This window comes from Musa acuminata, chromosome BXJ3-8 (assembly GCF_036884655.1).
Source record: "Musa acuminata AAA Group cultivar baxijiao chromosome BXJ3-8, Cavendish_Baxijiao_AAA, whole genome shotgun sequence".
Taxonomy (NCBI): domain Eukaryota; kingdom Viridiplantae; phylum Streptophyta; class Magnoliopsida; order Zingiberales; family Musaceae; genus Musa; species Musa acuminata.
Genome location: NC_088356.1, coordinates 17458806 through 17477781, shown reverse-complemented (window position 1 = coordinate 17477781; position 18976 = coordinate 17458806). Strand labels below are relative to the sequence as shown.

At 35.4% G+C, this 18976-nt stretch overlaps 2 protein-coding genes across 3 annotated transcripts; both read right to left on the bottom strand.

The window, feature by feature from the left end:
• Nucleotides 1–431: 431 nt before the first annotated feature.
• On the bottom strand, nt 432–8872 carry LOC135646204 (zinc finger CCCH domain-containing protein 11-like). Of its 2 annotated transcripts, none has more exons than XM_065165489.1 (8): nt 8534–8872; nt 8339–8423; nt 8077–8223; nt 7329–7417; nt 2472–2660; nt 2167–2297; nt 1986–2085; nt 432–975 (listed from the first exon to the last, which is right to left on the bottom strand). In XM_065165489.1, exons 1-8 carry the CDS (start codon nt 8705–8707, stop codon nt 778–780), a joined length of 1113 nt encoding a protein of 370 aa, XP_065021561.1. In that variant the 5' UTR covers nt 8708–8872; the 3' UTR covers nt 432–777. The 2 variants fall into 2 exon arrangements, with proteins under 2 accessions (XP_065021561.1, XP_065021562.1); XM_065165490.1 differs by having other exon boundaries at nt 432–969.
• Nucleotides 8873–9977: 1105 nt separating this feature from the next.
• Nucleotides 9978–12138, bottom strand: LOC103994823 (uncharacterized). The gene is made up of 3 exons (XM_009415262.3): nt 11772–12138; nt 11551–11700; nt 9978–11485 (listed from the first exon to the last, which is right to left on the bottom strand). Exons 1-3 carry the CDS (start codon nt 12051–12053, stop codon nt 10121–10123), a joined length of 1797 nt encoding a protein of 598 aa, XP_009413537.1. The 5' UTR covers nt 12054–12138; the 3' UTR covers nt 9978–10120.
• Nucleotides 12139–18976: the final 6838 nt, after the last annotated feature.

The window sequence follows — 18976 nt, the reverse complement described above, 5'->3', positions numbered from 1 at the left end:
TCTCGATGACATGCCATCTTTAGTCAGATTTGATGTATTCTAATGAATGCTATCACAACAGTAACTAGCTAAGCTAATCATTTCTATAGTTATGTCCAATAAATGACAAGCATAAGAGTTCCTTATCTCATGTTCCACCAGTTTTAGCAATACCCATACGAGTATGAAAACAGAACCCCAGAGGCAGCATAACAATACAAGTCATGTATCGTCACTGGCATCAATAAAAAATAACACTACAATTATCATGTCTAATACATGCTAATTCACCCAAAAATAAACAAAATTTCAGACCACTAAACGAAACAAACTCATTCGAAAAAAAAAAACAAACAAACAAGGCATCAAGATGTAATTACTCAACTAACCTGGAAGTTAAATATTCAGTGTCAGCATCAGCACTGAGTCATCACTATAAAAACATGATAAACTTGCAAACGAGATTAAATAAAATGATATCAACAAAGTAATTTCAGTTTAGCTATAGAGCCCCGTGATAATCATTCTCTGTGTCTTTTTAACTTGTGAAGCAGAAAAAATATGCATCAAAACTTGCTTCTATGGCACAGCAAGCAATCTCTATAAGAATTTAATGAGATACAGCCAAATGTAGGACCTTGATTAGAACAGAACCAAGTTCTATCACTTCATGGCTATCACACTACTGATTTTAAACTCAAGCCTTGAAATGCATTGTGCAGAATTGCCATCATAGGTAATTGGCATGCAGGGCCACAGAAAACATCTGGCTACGAGCTGCAGCTAATTGCAAGCATCTTAAGATTGTGATTCTATGCCTGGCTCATGTATCTGGATAGATGTTCTAGATAGGCTTGCTTCCAATTCATTTAGCTCATCAATATCCAGTTCATCATCATCATCATCATCATCATCATCATCAGGGATTTCTGAATTCATGTCAACAGAAGGCATGGAACTTGATTCCTCCACCCCTGGCTCACTCTTGACCTGCAACTAAAACCAAATACATCATCAAAAATTTACTCGGAAGAGCATTGAAACATTAATAACACTGCCCATGAAGCTAAAACTAAAAGCAGATATCAAAATGGTATAACAAGCTCACAAGAACTGGGTGGAAAGGTAAAGTTAAGCTTTTCTATAAATTTTACTGGAGTATAAATAACAGATTCCAACGTACAAGTCAACCTCTTAAAAAAAAGGTCAGTTATCAGTGTTATCGTGGGTGGCATCCCATCCCATCCATCGAAGAATGTGTAAGACCTATCAAAACCCAATGCAAATCAACATCTGTGTTTTTCTTAGTTTTAGTGGGTTCAGGTTAATGCGCCACCTTCTGAACATTCATATTTAAACTTAATAACTCTTATCATTATATCAAGCAGAATAAAAGAGTGCAAAGTAATGTCTATACAGTCAAAAACATCCTGAACAGGACTACTCTGTTGGCACCATAACATCATGAATAATTGGTCATATTCTTTCTCATGAGGCACCAGAAGTCCAAAATATGATGAAAATAAAGAAATTGTTTGGTAGATGGGTCATTACACATTCAATCTTAAAAAGAAGTTTTACAAACCAACAAAAGAAAAGATGAATTGTATAATGCAAAAAAAGACAATATAAATATAAGCACATGAAAAAGCACTCTGAGGAGCCATATCAATCAGAATGAGAGGTGGCAAGGAAATAGGATCTAAAGCCATCTAGAAGTTTGATTAAAAAAAGTGAGAAACCGATCATTAAAAAAGACAAAAAACCAAAGGATGGACAAAAGAATTTATTGCAAATTCTTTAGCAATAAATTTCAGGTGTGTTTTTAATTTTGAGATCATATTTCATTAACACCCCCAATATAATTTAGAGCATAACCATATTGATGATATAAAAATTTTAAAAAAAAGTTCTTTAACCAAAAAACTAATATGAACACAACCTCTGGTATAACAATTTTATTGAATGCTCTCCAAACTAAGGTAAATTAATAATTAACAGATTACCTTCTCAGTAGATTCAGGTTGTTCTTCTCTATTATACTTCTCATATGCCTCATCATCATCAACAAACAAACTTGAATCTGACAGAAACAACTCACGACCACTGAAATAAATAGAAGGTATTAGTTGCAATGATTAGAGAATAATGTACAATGAATGTACTGGACAATAAAAATAAATTTACCTCATGCGGTCATTCTTAGCCCTATCAGCACGCATTGCAGCAAGATCAGCTTCTCTTTCTTCCATCTTTTTCCTTTTCCATTGTGTGAACAACTCAGGAGTAAGAGGAGTTGACGTCGAAACTTTTGCCCGCTGGGGAAGGAAAAGATCATACAAGCATGAAAGAAAGTCCCATCTTGGAAAACCAAGAAACTCCAGACAATAAAAAAAGCATGAGATTGCCATGAGAAGAAAGGGATAAGCATGAAGATGCTACAAAGGCACAAGAAAAAGAAAACAGATAACAAGCAGCAGCACTGCACTTGCCTGATTTTCTATCTCTTCTTCAATTGTTATCTTTTCAGTTTCTTCCTCCAGTAATGCTTTCATCTGAGATTTCAATACATAACCAGGAGGAAGCGCATGCCTATAATGGCAGTCCTTGCCACCATTTGGGCAAACCCAGAACCAACCATACTGCTTCTTCTCCACTGCATCTAAAAAGTATTTACAGACCTAACAAAGAGCAGATGTTACAAAGGAATGATAACAAAGTTTTGAATAGAAATATGTTAAACATTTATTTGGGACCAAACTTCAAAAATATCCTATCAATTTGCTACAAACTATTTTTTATTTGTTTAATGAAAATAAATATCAAACTCAACAAAAACAGAAGTGCAAATCACCAAACCCATTTAACATAAAGAACAAAACAATCGAGCAAATCAAGCTGTTTTGTACCAGTGTATAATACCCTCCCCAATTCACATGCTCCATCAAAACCCCTCTAAGCAGATTGCTTGGTCAAATACTTGAGATCTTTCATATAACACCAAGAATATTGTAGAATCCTTTTTGACTATGCAATTTCAAGAACAACCAATGGAAAATACAGAGCAAAGATGATAGAGAAAAGTGAACATAGCATAAGTCCGATACAGTTGCTTTTAGGAGTATCAAGATGGCATTCCAGACTAAATAAATTGGCTGACCAAGCATAAAATGCTATGGATTATAAGCATCACAAAATAATGTCATTTATAATTGTAAAGAGATGGTTAAATAAAGAAAATGAACAATTTGAGATTTTTGTGAAAACTATAAGAAAATATCTGAAACATGCTCAAGAACTCGCAGTATTGCAGTCAGACCTTCAAAAATAACTTCCGACATTGACATTTTTCTCAATGCATGGTTAGCATGCTTGTGGACTTCTGATTATGGTGTTCACTTGATAGGCTGATTATACTGATGCTGAGCTGCAACAAGCAGCTGTAGCTCTTTTCAGCCACAAGATGATAAATTAAAAAAAAAAAGAGAAAAGCTGGAATAAGCTAAAAAGGTGAGAGGACTACAGATGATAGGCTGTTGCCTCTTTTAATTGTTTTCCTTATTTTTCTAAATAAGTCATAGAAGTTAGTTGTTTCAGCTGTCATTGTCCAGTATAAAGAACTACAAAATTGGCACGGTTGAGTGTATGAGGCTCCCATTGATGTAAAGGCTGAGACTCTAATTAAAATAAGAAAAGAAATCAGCCAATTAATCTTCGTCCTGATAAATCCAACTGCCTTTTCTCTAAACAGAACACAATTCCATTTTTGGAATCTATATAATGCTTCAAATAGCTGAAACTAACCAGTCAACTTGATTTCTGATTCTGAATAACTCTTTTTGGGTAATGAACAGCAGCAGATACATAACCTTAGCCACTTATTCCTTTCACAAGAAAACTGAGTTCTTTAAGTATTCTTTGTAGTGTTTGAGAAGCCCGTTGAAGATCTAAACTGGAAAACAGTGATTAGTTTTTACAAGAAAACTAATCCCCTGAGTCAACATATGACATCCCAAAGAAACATGGGAACAATTAGCTCCTTAAACAGAAAATAATGAAAATAAGAAATACAACTCTAATAAAGCAAGATTCAAGGACTTATAATATTCAATTTAAAGACCATAAATGATTTATCAGCCGATCTAGACTCTAAATTGTGTCCCGAAGAAATTAGAGGTACCCCAATAGAACAAGTGAGTTATACATAAAAGTCAGGTATCTTGGAATTCCAAGAGCTCATGCTCCCATTGATAATTGATGAGTTATCATGTTCTGTTAATAGATGAAATTCAAATAGTCCCACTAGAATAGACCATCATCAGAGGTTGCCATTCTAGTTACGGATCATATAAGTCCTCGCTTGGACCAATACGGTATCAATTACTTACTGAGGCAGACAATGGCGTATAACCATGTAATTGACCCAAAAGGTCCCCATAATGTAGTAAAAAGGGAAAAACAAAGAAGAGAAGAAAATTTCAACCATAGAATTTAACTGAAAGAAAATGAAAAAAAAAAATACTAATCATTAACTATCTTAGAGCTTTGAAGCTACCGGTGGCCAGAGGGGAATGGCGGTCGATTTAGTTATTAGGGCATCAAAAGCAATGAGGGAAAGAAGGCATGAAGTAGATTTTACTTTGTTGTTGCCACCGCAGAAGTGGGCATTCTATCCCCTGCTGCTAATACCATCGTCTAGGAGGAGTCCCCAACCTGGAAATGATGGCACAAGAATGGTCTCGATGGAGTTACAAGAAAGAGAAATATAACTAGTCATGATTATAATTCCTGGGGAAATCAACCAAAACATTTTTACCTTTTACAATTTCATTGGATAACTGAGCCAGTTAAACCTAGGAGCATCACTTTATGTTGCAAGTCAAGGGTTTAATGTGTCCTGATTGAAATCAATTGTGTTTTTGGTAAAATTTTGAGAAAAAAAAGGAACAAAAATGTCTCAAGCAATCCTGCCAAACATTGCCAATCCACATGCTAATATAGCAGTGATTGGTAAGTGTCATTCAACATGGGTGGTATCCTGAGAGGGGAAATCCTTGGCCATCATTAGTTTATTTGGTAGTGCATCTCAATGATTATGGTTACTGTAACCATAATAATACCAACCATTATGTTTTTCAATAAAATGAAAACAAATTATCTGAGCAATAAACAAATAAATTATACTTCCCAAGTATATGAGCTCAACTACATGGTTCCCATTCTGCCATTGTCATGTACACCAAGTTTGTGACAGTTAGAGAAAGCATGTTCCTTGTTACTAAAGAACAGAGGAAGGGAAAAACAGAGGAAAGTGAACATAATAATAGTAACAGATAATAGAAAATTGATAACTATGAGACTCGATCTGGCTCAAGGAGTAATTCTTGAACATGAAGTCACACATCTCATAAATGGATGAGAAAAATCATACCATTGGGAAATAAAATGTGAACCTGCACCACTTACACATAACATGAGTGGTATGGGTTCACTAAATCCTAAGAAAAGAGGCACCTAGAACTCTCCAAATAGAATTCTTAATATTAAACAACAGTGCCTTCTTGTATCCATGTTATGACTCTTAGACCCTAATTACCCTCAGTGTAGGATTCTAAAACACCCTAAAATAGCCATTACAACTAGAAAATCCCTGAAAAACAGAAGCCAAATCTACACTCACTAGGAGTGGTAATGAGATTTAGCTTGCTCTCTTTTTTCATAAGTAGGAAGAGTGTTGGTTTAAACCCAAAGCAGGAATGCCCTTAAAGTTTTCTGAACTGTACGCTTGTATTTTCTTCTACTGGTCCAACTAAGAGTACTGTAAGAGCTGGGTTATCCATCTCCAAGTTGGACTGAGCCTTCCTAAATCTATGGGTTGAACCAAAGTGCGCTGAAGCTAGATTCAGCTAAAACATGAACAGAATTAAACTCCAACAAGTTGCAACCCATTGAATCAATGTGTATATGGTTAAAAATACACAGTGGTATTCCGCCAAGGTGCCTTGCTGGCCGAAAATGCTGATTTATGGTTAGAAGAGCCTGCGGCTGATAGGGTCAGAGTTGGACCACATTGTAGCATCCATTTAGGAACATTAACCATTTTATTTTGGGAGTAATTGTTGGCCTTGAGCTTTCCATTTATGATTTCTTGATCCACTTCCTTGAGGCATCTCAAAGTTTAAAACTGGCTGCTAATGTGGGACACAGACATAATGATATATTGACATGCCAACAGGGAAAATCATCAAAATTAAAACACAAGGCATCATGGAGACCACAGAAAAAGCATATATTTTCTATTTGTTAATATAACTTTACAGGTTGATATCTATTATGTATAATTTAAATAATGATTGCTGCATTTTGTGAAAGCACTTCAAGTCAATATCAGTTATTCACATCATACTAGGGGACAGTCTGGTGCATGAGGCACCCACCAATAAGGGTCTAGGAGGGCCGATCTGCATATTTTTATCCGTGCAAGTAAAGAGGTTGTTTCTATTACTCAACTTCTGGTCACTTGGGTAAGAAAAAGAGCAATCCAAGTGTAGGTCCAAGACTTGCCCTCATGTTCACGTCATACTAAGTTGAAAACCAAAATGCATATATTGTGCCAATACTCAATTTACCTGGAAGCTTTAGGTCTATGTTATAAGCATCCAACATTAATACGAGTGCAGATGACATGTGCCCTAATACATTCTGAAATTTCTGATGTATGTTGGTGAGTTCAAACAAGTTTAGTGCTTGACACAAACAAAACATGGATAGAACAAGCATTATCTATGAAATCTTACGAAATAATAATAATGCTTTGCAGTGTTCTTTTGCAGACATCTTATGAAATTCTTACTGCAAGCAACATGCCAAGGCAAAATTCACCTCAAGTCGCCTTCTACTTAACCAAGCTAAGGTAATGGAGCTCATGAAGTTGCAGTACTTGTCGAATATCGAGTTATTATTTATGTGCTGAAAGCCAAAGCTACATTAAAAAAAAAAATTCATCGTTGTATCGACCAAAGTAAAGTTAGTAGGTCAAGTCATCAAAAGAATTGGAGGAAATATGAACGGATAAACATTAAATCATCATATAAGTTGACAATCATCTATATTTAAAGCATAATCAAGCAAAAGAGTGCCGATAACATTAACATGTTAGGCTAACATTAAGAATGAAAGAAAATCATCCACGTTTAGGAAATTATGGAGAAAAATTAATATTGAGGAAAAGCGGAAAACACTCCAAATGATCCTATTACTAAATATTTTTAAGGAATTGAAATACATCATAAGCAAAAAGCAACAACAATAATGCATGTCCAAGGGTGGAAGTAGTTAATGACACATACAATATCAGTAGGTTTGTTCTGATTATACTCCTTATTCTTTGTTTCAACGACCTTCTCCAACATTTCCTGATCCCAATCCTCCATTGTTCCTACACCACATGAAAACCAAATTAGCCCAAAAATATATGTACATACTAATATTTCAATTCTTCTTAATACCCAATATCCTAAACCATAGTGCACAACAATCCTTGCAGATTAATGGAACATTCTCACTTTGTCTATTAACATGATAATTTTTTGGCAACTATCCTTTTTTTCCACCTCAAAATCACACATCCCAAAAGTTTAAAGAAACCATCCCTTTGACCTTCTAACCTTTTCTAAGTAACTATTACAACTCTAACATCAACAACTAAGCAATTAATCAATGTCTTTTTATTCGTTAAATTTAGTGATGTACCTCCATTCTTTACCAATTCATCTTAGATATAAGACCTAGAACATTTCAGAGCTCTTAAGGTACAAGTCTTACATTTAGATCTTGAAAGTTGGGTTGGAGGGTTATTAGAACTCTACAAGATAAATGGTTACACAAAAATATTCTCTCACAAAAGATATAAATAAAAAATAAAGCAAATAAAGAGTTAAGTCATGTTGTGAGGGTTCTTTACCACTGAAAGATAATAGAAAGTAGTTAATAATGAGTGCCTGAACTGAACAAACTATGGACAAATAGGCAGAAGGTCAGATATGTACTATGATTTAAAACCTAAAAAATTGAAAGTAGCAGTGCTCCATTCCTGACCTTGATCACGATCACGCTGATCGCTGTACAGATCGATCTTCTCACCCTTCCTCTGAACATTTAGGTCATGTGAGAACTTGCACTTGAAACCTTTCTGACATTGCCCGACCTTGAAGAACTCGCACAGTATCGACTTGGGGTCGACACCTAAGCCAGAAGACCAATATTCACTTATCAGAAATACAATAACAATCAATTGAACGACCCTCAATGACTTAATTAATCTAAATGTTGGTGCTTCAAAAAGAAGAATATCACATACCAACTGGGACCTTAGGCTGGCTGACGGCAATCTTGAACAGATCGTTCAGCTCCTTCTCTCGGGCCTTATCTTCTTCCTTCTTCTTCTGCTCTTGCATCAAACAATACATTGACCAACAAAGTATATTATAGATTTCGCTTTTCTCCATTGGAAGAAAGGGTGATAGAGATCGAGAGAAAGAGAGAGAGGACGGACCTTGGCGGCGATCTTGGAGGAATCAGGTTTGGGCTGGACGGATTGCTGCAGGCTCTGGACGTACTTTTGAACATTCTTGCTCTTGTTCTTGTTCTTGAGCCCGAACGTCTTGTCCTCCACGACCTTCTGCTTCTTGGCGAGCTCCGACTTGGACGGCTGGCCCTTCGGCGGCATCGGCGGCGAAGTCTACTGAGCTGCGTTTGAAATCAAACGAGGAAGAGAGGCTATCGAGGGAGCGATGCCCCTCTAGATCGACGGGAAAAGGAAAACGAGAAGGGAATAGGGCTTGAGTCCGTACAGTCGGCTGCCTCGTTTGCTGTGGATTTCGGCAATCGGGTGTTGCGGTGGAACGCCTGGTGTTATCGATGCCAATGAGAAGGTTCGTGGGGGAAGTCCAACTACAAAACGGGCCAAGCCCAAATTATGTTCTTGGGCTTAATAAGTATTTCGTTTCCGGGTTTACATGTCTACCCTTATAAATCTTGAGGAGAGGATAATTGATCCTTACAAATCTAACGCATAGAAATCCTTAATATTTTTTTACTTTTAAAAATATATTTTTAAATAGTTCAAAAGAATATTGATGTCAAATAAAGTTATATATATATATATATATATATATATATATATATATATATATATATATATATATATATATATATAATTTATTTATTTATGTATTCTTAAGTTTTACTGAGAAATATAAATAATTTAAGGTGAATTCAGAGCCTTTCTTTTTATTTTTTCGCGTGCAGTTTTTCTATTTTGATTTTTCTTATAGAGCATCTCTTTTTTTTTTCAATCAGAGAAAAGTACTCTCCTTTGTCACTTATCTTATATTATTTATATATAAAACTAGCTTAGATAGGCCCTTCAAATTTTAATATTGTTAATATATACATTTAAAAGGACAAGGTTAATCTATATGACCCTCATCAATGTATGGACTCACGAGATTCCAATCTATCTAGTCTTACCCCCTTCCCTGTATGCCAAGTTATTTCGGCAAGTCCTAATACGACACGTTGCCCTACGTATTTTCTATGTATATATTTATAATAATAAATAAGAATGACAAAGACGTAGTAACAATTATAGTATGAAATCCCTCTAGATGATATCTATCAAGGATGGGTCAAATAGGTTAAAAAAGTTGAGACATAGTCCAATAACCATCGTTAATGACGTCTCTAACCATAAGAATCATCTTTATGGTAACATACTGTATTGAGATTTGTCCTCGTTAAGAACTTTGAAATCGTGTAGGAACAATGTATGACTGTGATTAGAATCTATTACAAATGTTCCAAATTCTCATTTCTTTTTCTTTCTACTCGTTCCCAATCTATTATTACCTGAAAATATTTCTATATTAATTGATGAATATATGGAGTGAAATGGTAAACCGTATATATATATTTTTATTTATTTATTTATTTTTTGAGCTGAAATCAAAATCATCTAAAATCTATTAGGTCCAAATTGGACTGAACCTAAATTATCCGATCCTGAACCCGAGATCAGGGTTACAGGTAATTAATTAGTAAGCAAGTGCAAAAATTTCACGTGTGATTCTGTGTCTTATTATTATTCCTCAATTAAAGGCGCTACGTAGTGGAATTCTATTTGCAGATGACGATGCAAAACTGCTTCTTCCATCACCCCCCGATTCACGTCCTGTTGGAGTTCTCGCAGTGGAAGCGCCGCCAGAAATCCCTTGATGTATTCTTTGCAGCAGATGACACCTTCACACACGGCCTCTCCGTCTGTGTAAGCCCCTCCACCCTGTCGAACGTCTTGTCTGCATTCATCTGAGTCTCCCGCTTCAACGCTCCGCTTATAGATCATACTCTGCCTGTCGAACTTCAGAATGTATGCTTGATTGCATCCCTCGAAGAGTCTCTCCCCGAAGGTGTCGACCAGATAGATGGCATCGCCTTCGATCCTGAGGACGAAGAAGTGATCGTTCCAGCTCGCAATGTATATCCTTTCTTCCGACGGTGAACTACGCAGGAGCTCATCCCAAATGTTGTCGAACGACATCGTCCCTTGCAGAAAGTGTAGGCTGTCGGGCGTGTCGTCGAGGCCGAAGAATCCTACGTAGGACATCGTCTTGTTCTCTGTCAGCGGCCGGACTTTTGCTTCCAGTACCGTGTCGAGGTCGAAATGCTGATCCGAGAATTTCTCCTTGTGGGCCTCATCCGCACAAAGCTTTCTCCACTCCAGGGATCCTTGATGTATCAGTTCGTCGAACTGACACCGCAGTGGCAGAGCTTTCGGGTTGTGATGCAGCCAATCGGCGATGACGACGGCGAGCACCGTACAGGCACTCTCACCTGCGGCCTTCTGGCTACGCTGATCGATGGATGCAAGAAAGACGTCGGCGACGAGCTCCATCCCCTCGTCTCTGCTGCTTAATCTTCTTCTCTCCCACACGCCGACCTCGAAAGTTCCTTCATCTTCGAATCCTCGATCTCGAGGTTTCTCCTCACGCTGCAGCAACGCAGACTCGGTGCTCGACTGTTGGTGCCGCTCGAGATCGATATCGTCACCTCCAACATCACTGCATGATTTGTTCAGAAGTGGCTCTCCTTTCGGGTGCTTTGTGGCTTTGAAGCTGAGTCTCGTCTTGTTCGACAGGAGCCTAACAAGGGAAGGTTGTCGTTTGACTGATGTCTGCAGATTTTGTTCTTCCTCCTCGTGATCTTCGAGCTTTCCAGGCAACTCAGCACCGAGGAGGATGTTAGCAGTGGCTATTCCACTATAACTAAATTCATGCTCATCTTCTGAGGAAGAATTCCCTAACGATGGATGTATCATTCGATTGCTTGAGAATTCAGTACCATAGTTTCGCCGCAACCCCACACACGACAAGGCACGCGAGCTAAGAGCTCGTGGCCGCGCGAAATCCATGCTGCCTTTTATGTTGAGCTCCACGACATGCAGTTCAACCTGCGCAAATATGGGATACCTCAAATTGTTGAATCGAGAATAAAGAAGAACACAACATTAATTACCTTCAGCACAATTTCCGCAGTCTGGTCCTTAATCTTGCATCTGATTGGGATGCTAATTGTTTTCTTGTGATTTGGAGAGGCGTACTCGGCAATGTCTATCTTGGTTTCTCCGTACACCGTAGACTTACCGTTCGAGTTATTATCAGATTCCTGCAAGCATTTCAGATCAAATTAAATGCATGATATTTGTTGTCACATGACACATAACATGGTTGACTTACTTGAACTTGTAGATTGACAATCCAACTCTTGTAACTATGGGAATTCATCCTCTTAAGCTTGCAGATGCAGTTGAATTCTTCGTTCCAAATCACGGTGCCGTCCGGTCTCATGTGCTGCTTGGAAGTGCAGTTCTTCTTCGACCCCCGGCGCAGGAAACCGACTTTTCTTCCACTTCCTCTCCATTCTATTTCCACCATCAAACTGCTCTTGCCGCAATCCCCCAGCTTCTCCACTGGTATATTCTTGAGTTCATGGATGAGTAGGATTAGCTTAAAGCTCATGGCGGAAGGAAATCTTTGGCTCTGTTGAAATGCTTCTTCAAGCAGATGGAGAAGAAAGGTCTTTAGAACTGGGATTTGGGTTCCTTTGGGACATTAAGGCTTTTGTAATTATGTCGGATTTGGGTTGTTCTAAGTCAACTGCTTCTCGTGTAAGCAAAGATTGCCTTGTTCAGAAGATTGACTTGTTCGGCCACAGCCGTCCTGCTTCCTTCAAACTTCCTTATCCTCTTCACTGTTGTGTCTTATTTTTTATCGCATGCCCTTGATGACAATATTATCATTTGGACATGCTATTATTTAGATGATTGACATTAAAGACCTTTGAGTATGCTAATTGCTTCGAAATCAAACTGGTGTGTAGTCTAAACTTTTAGCTTCTTTCCATGATATTTGTTGCCTTCCATCATAGCTGAAACTGTTAACTAGTTAGTAGCATTCGACTAATTGTCCGGTCCTATAATCCAACAGGCAAATGAACTCTAAACCACATTAATATCTTACAAACAATTTCACATATATTTCTATAAATGGCTAATTTTTTTTGTATTTACCCTTTTAAATTTTAGTTCAAAATAAATGCACTAAAGGGTGTAATTTTTTAGAGAATTCACTATCGACCATGATTAACAGGAATTAGCTTGAGTTCTACTGGATGGATTAGGATAGAAATGACATAAATAATAGTGTGATTTTTCTTTTAAAAAATTCAGTTTTTTCCTCAAAATGTGCCCCTATTTTTATTTTAGATATTACTATTTGCAACTCCCTTCTTTTTATTTACAATTCCATGCTAAGAATTTTGAATATTCTTAAGTTACCCCTTCGTAGACATATATGATCTCAATTTATAATTTATTGTAATAAAATATTTTTACTCCTTATCTATAATCTCATTTTCTTATCTTTATCATCATCTTCTTTGTCTCCTCCCTCCTCCTCTTAATTGGCAAAGGTAACAAAAAATAATTAAAAAAATATGATGAAATGGAATGAACCGAAGATCGAAGAGAATGTGAGACATAATTTTTAATATTTATTCTAATAAATTATTTTTTTATATATTATATAATAACTCGAAAGATATCATCTTTTATATTAACCTAGAAGATAACATATTTCGAGTTTTTTAAACTATCCAATAGGATGCATGGGCGGTAGAAAGAGTCGACGATAAAAGAGTAAGAGACATATGGGGAGGAAAAAGAAATAGAGGTTAAAAACATAATTAAAGGGATTATGATTAATAAAATATTAATTTATTAATTTTTTAAGGGATTTTGAATAGTAAAAGAGCATAGTAAACTACTTTATTTTTCTTAAGTGGTACCGTGTTTCAAATAATATCCACGATATCCTTCGTCAACTCTGGTATTTTTTCATCCTTTATAATGTTTTGACAACATTATAAAGTTTTTTTGAAAACACAATAAAAATGATACAAATTGACTCATAATCTCAACTAAATCAACTTTAAATCTAAAAATTTGATACCATAATGATACGTGAGCAATGACAATCAAAGAAACACAATAAAATGTTATTTATAATGTTTTTAGCACCTCATTAAAATATTATTTGAAAACATAATAAATGATACAAATTGACTCATAATCCCAACTAAATCAACTTCAAATCTAAAAATTTGATACCATAATGATATGTGAGCAATGACAATTAAAGAGACGATGTTATTTACAATGTTTTTAGCAATTCATTAAAATATTATAACACTATTAGAAAATATTATACGTGAACCAAATGAAATCAAAATATACTAGAATCTATTTGATATATCATACTAGGATTCAAATAGATATTTATAATAACATACAAATAACATAACCCAAATAATGATCAAAATTAGCTTGTTATAGTGTTTTGACAATCACAATAAAACATACTTAAAAATACTGTAAATGATTTAAATAGACTCCAAACCTCAACAAAACCAACTATAAGCCTAAAAATATGTTATTATAATAATCTACAAGTAATGATAATCAAAGATATATAATATGATGTTATTTTTCAATAGCTTCATAATATTTTTAGCACCTCAATAAAATCATTGTAATGTTATTGAAAAACACTAAATCAAATAAAAACACTATAACGATTCAAAACCAATGAAAAAATTAAGAGAAAAAATATCATTGGAGTTGGTAAGAGGTATTTGAGGTATTATTCAAATTAGAGGCACCATTTAGAAAAAATCAAAACAGAGGATGCCCTTTAAAAAAAAATAAAAAATAAAGATTTTTCGAAAGAAATCGCCCTATATAATACAGTATAAGTATTTGGAGGGTTATTTTATATATGTTATATTAAATTTGAAAGTGGTGAATATACTATTTGGCAATTTACCTAAAAAGGCTCCTAATAATAGAGTTTTATGAGATAGCATATCTATCTTTCGGTTTTAACAAAAGTACCCTTTTATTTAAAATATCAAAAATATTTTAAAATCGAGGACCCTTTTTATTGAATCGAGTTACCTAATTCAAACCAATCGATCTAAGGACTAGGTTGGTTTGGTCGGGGTCGTAGTCTGAGTCAAATCCTACGAAATAAATTGGGTCAAATTTGAATCAAAAGGCAAAAGGGGTTTTACAAGCATTACATTGAACGAATATAACATTAATGTAATTGATAGCTAGCCTTCCTCTTCTCTCCTCTACTCCTCTATGACAACAACATCCTTTCCTCTCTAATCGTTAGATGAACTCCTCTACTCTTTTCTGGTATTTTGCAAATGACGATGATATTATTAAATATCAGATTTTGATAATAAAATTAATTGATGAGTTTATGATCTAATCTGTATTTTGAGTGATGTAGGACTAACTTTGATTAGAAAAGGTATATCAATTAAATTAAGAAGAATCGGATGTTGAGCCAGAGTGAACATGTTAAAAGATTAGATGTTAGCCGAAGGATTGATCAATGTGTTGGTAGAAGGACTTTGTGCTGTGAGTTTGGGTATCGGATCGGAGGATCAGACATTATGCTAAGGAGATCGAAAATTGCGAGAGGTCAACATGCTGATTGGGTAATACGCCGAAGGAGAGGACGATGCGCTAAAGGATCGGACGAAGCGTCAGATGAACCAATAACATGTCGAACAACATAGAATTCTAGTCTTGTAATCAATTATCTTAATTGGTCATAGTTTGATCGTAATTGAGTTAGTTTTGAATATAAACATGTCAACTTAATTAGGGCCCATTGGGCCTAGGTTGGGCTTGTTTTGGGCCAAGTGGAAGACACATTCAGTCACCCAAGGTTGGTGGAATCACCTATAAGTTGGAAAAGTCAAGAGCATACTTTTTCAAGCTGTCAGGTGATGGTATTTCCAGACTGGGTGGTGGTACCGCCCAGACACAATCTCTCAAACTATGTCAAGCAATAATATTACCAGTCTAAGCAATGGTACCACCTAGTATCAAGTGGTGGTACCATTAGATTAGGCAATGGTACCCCCTAGTATTAGTGTTGTAGGCGGTGGTATCACCCAGCATAAGCGGTGGTACCGCTAGTACTCCGAAATCTCGAGGATTTAAATTTTGACTCTAATTTTTAAAGTCATTTGGGGTTTATAAATACCTCAAATTTTTCTGCTTAAAGTAACATGAAAGGTAGAACAAAACTCTATGATTCTAAGGTTATAAACCCTGTTAGAAAATTGAGTTCCCTCCTCCATGTGCTTAGAAGTTGTTCTAAGGGAGAGTGTGAGGGAATACTTGTAATAGAGGGGTGTAAATGTTATCTCCTGAACTTGTGAAAATGAAAAAGAGTTATAAGGATAGTTGATCTTCACATATTGAAAGAAGATCGGTAGTGAAAGTCGGTAGCCTCGAGTGAAGAGAAATCGGTAGTGAATATAGGTTGGGATAATCAAACCACTATAAATCCAGTTTACACCTTTTTCTACATTTCATTGCTATTATATTTTAAGTTAATTGCTCAGTTCACTTACTCTAACTCAAGCATGCTATTATTATATTTTTCGTTGAACAAAGTTTTCAAATCTATATGATTTTACGAAAGCACTAATTCACCCCCCTCTTAGTGTTGATTTCGATCCTAACAAACATCCTTTCCTTTCTAACAATGGCAAACTCCTCTACTCCTCTTCGATAACGAATGGCAATGGTGAACTCCTCTACTCTTCTCTGGTATTCATAAATGATGATGCATCCTCCCCTCTTCAGATGTGGCAAACTCCTCTACTCTTCTTTGATGACGAACTCCTATGCTTGTCTCTAGTGGCGATAAAAACTCCTATGCTCCTCTTTAACAATGAATGTCAGTAATGAACTCCTATACTTCTCTTTGATACCACCACTTTGATACCAATTTTAGGGTATTGAATTGTCCAAATAGGTGAGTGTGATTGAATTGAGTGCAGCCTGAGTATATTTTTAGTAATTTTTTCAAACATACTAAAACTTCTCTATAACAATCATAACATAATTCAATATATTTAGTATCTTTTTTAATTTATTTTTATTTTTAGATGATTTAAAAATTAATTTTTAAAAAGAGTATTATAGGTTTAACCTATGATATCACCCAAGGTCAGTAGAGTACTAGTTTGGAGCGAGACCACCACTTGTCTGGTAGTACCACTACTACCAAGTAGTATTATATTGAGTGGTCTAAAATAAAAATGTGATAGAATGTAACTCGAGTTACAATAAACATAACTGATCAAAACTTATTTGAAAACTAATACGATATGATTCTAAATTGATTACTATTATTTTTTAATTTTTTTTATGATTTTAGTGTAACTAATAAATTTTGGCATGTGATGATCCTAAAATTATTTGAAAACAAAACATATCTCAACAAAAAAATTATCCTAAAATCCTCTTTGCAAATATTATCAAAAACAAAATACAACAATGATGGTAACATTAATTGTAAAGTGATAACTTCAAATTTAAAATTATAATAAGTTTAGAATGTCTTACTGTATACTTGTGAAAAATTTGTATATATATATATTTATATAGGTATACTATCCCTGTAATAAGTAGGTTATTCGAAATTAATAATATCAAACTACAAAGATGTATTCATTTAATACTATATATATTTTTTATTATTACAGTGAACAATTCATGTTGCGATAGATCGATGCAACCAATGCTTCAACAACACTGCATAGGACAATGTCAAGACTTTTACGACATTACAAATGTTTCATCAGTATTATGGTAAGTCTGAAACTGCATAAAGTTACATGAGGATATGACAATGAACCATTGATTTGTCATTACCAACGTCGTCATCGAGACCCGCCTTCCTCTCTTATCCGACGATGCCTACCTACTACCACTTTAGATGACTAAGGGTCGTGGTATCCTTATTTTTTATTGGCTATAACGATAGCAAAAGACTAACCATCATCGGTAAAAAGATTGGCAATGACTATCTTCTTCTACTTGCACTAGAAGAATGGGGTGGTGGAGATGATTTAAAATTTTATTAAATCGATCTAGTTCAATAAAACCTGATCTGAATAATAAATCTAAATTCATCAAACTGGTTCAATCTAAAAAACCATAGTCAACAAACATCGGATATTTTTTTTAATTTTATAAAAAAAGGTACCAGCATGCTAAAAATGAAAGATGAGACGTCATCCCATAAAATCTCATTATTATAAAGGTTTTTTAGGCAAATTACCTTATAGTATTTATCAAACTTTAAAAAGAACAAATTATGTACAAGCCCCCCAACATAAATCAGCCAACTGTTCTTCTACTGTCATTATTCAATCGTTGTTGACTCGAGAGGAATTAAAAGTTATATTCTGTCCCATCCTTCTCTGCCTAATTCATGCGGCGCTTTTGAACCGGTCCAGTTTTTCTAGATGTGGCCAATGGCAAACTAATAGGCCTACAATGACCAATTCAGCCCCATCATCATTCCTATTACACTCTTTTGTTTTTGACCGTGGAAAACACGGCAGGCACATCGTCAACGGCAACAAGAAGGCAGCACAATAGCTTGTCACAAGTCGCAGAATACGTCCCACCAATGCTGACAATAATAAATGACAATTTGCATCATCATCATCATCATCATCATTTCATAAATCTTTGAATGTTTCGTAAGTCTAAATCCACATTATGAGAATCGAGAGGGTCTTCTATTCCTGCTGCTTCACAATTTCAGACGTTATCCGGAAGGAATGCTGACTACTATTGTTTTTATTATAATAATTAATTCATCAGATTTTTGTTTCTGCAATAAGCATTTGACCAATTAGTCTTATTGTTGATGTTCCTCTTTGTTTTCCACCGTGTCTTAAATAAAGACCATATGCTACTAAAACTCTTAATACAACAATATTATCAATCACTAGTTCAAATTACATCCACAAATCGTAGCTGTTCCAAAGATCAATTATTGGGGTCCAAACGTACTCATCATCATATTAAGGCTTTAGGCTTCATTTAAGAACATGCATACACGTAGCGGTTTATTTAACTTGATACTTAAATGGTTCTTGGCATGATGGGAGGGAGAGCTTTGTTTCCTCCTTCGCTCCAAGCGTTGGATCCTACTTTAGTTGCTCAGCCCTTCACCGAAAAAGCAAAGAGAGAGAGAGAGAGAGAGAGAGAGAGAGAGAGAGATAGCAGTCAAAACATTTGTTTAGTTGTTCATAAGTTTCCATCTTCAAATCAAATTTTATTTTTAACACTTGTTTTCTTCTTCAAAGCTCATACGCTATATTGCAAGTAAAATAATTAGCAACTCAACTTAATTCAGCTGATGAGAAATCAACTCCTCATCAAAGAGAGGGTTGATTAACCTAAAAGGAGAAGAAATTGGGTCACGTATCCCAAAACCAAAGTCAATATGGAGTGCCATATAATTATCATTCTTTCATCTTCTTTGAATTGCGAGGA

Bases quoted from the DNA above. Each gene is read 5' to 3' on its own strand.
- LOC135646204 (XM_065165489.1), bottom strand. From the start codon at position 8,707: ATGCCGCCGAAGGGCCAGCCGTCCAAGTCGGAGCTCGCCAAGAAGCAG. The intron at 2,661-7,328 runs GTATGTGTCATT...GCTCTTTGTTAG, and splicing joins AGAACAAACCTACTGATATT to GTCTGTAAATACTTTTTAGA. The intron at 976-1,985 runs GTAATCTGTTAA...ATTTGGTTTTAG, and splicing joins AACCTGAATCTACTGAGAAG to TTGCAGGTCAAGAGTGAGCC.
- LOC103994823 (XM_009415262.3), bottom strand. From the start codon at position 12,053: ATGAGCTTTAAGCTAATCCTACTCATCCATGAACTCAAGAATATACCA. The intron at 11,701-11,771 runs GTAAGTCAACCA...AAATGCTTGCAG, and splicing joins TTGTCAATCTACAAGTTCAA to GAATCTGATAATAACTCGAA. The intron at 11,486-11,550 runs GTAATTAATGTT...ATATTTGCGCAG, and splicing joins CTGCGGAAATTGTGCTGAAG to GTTGAACTGCATGTCGTGGA.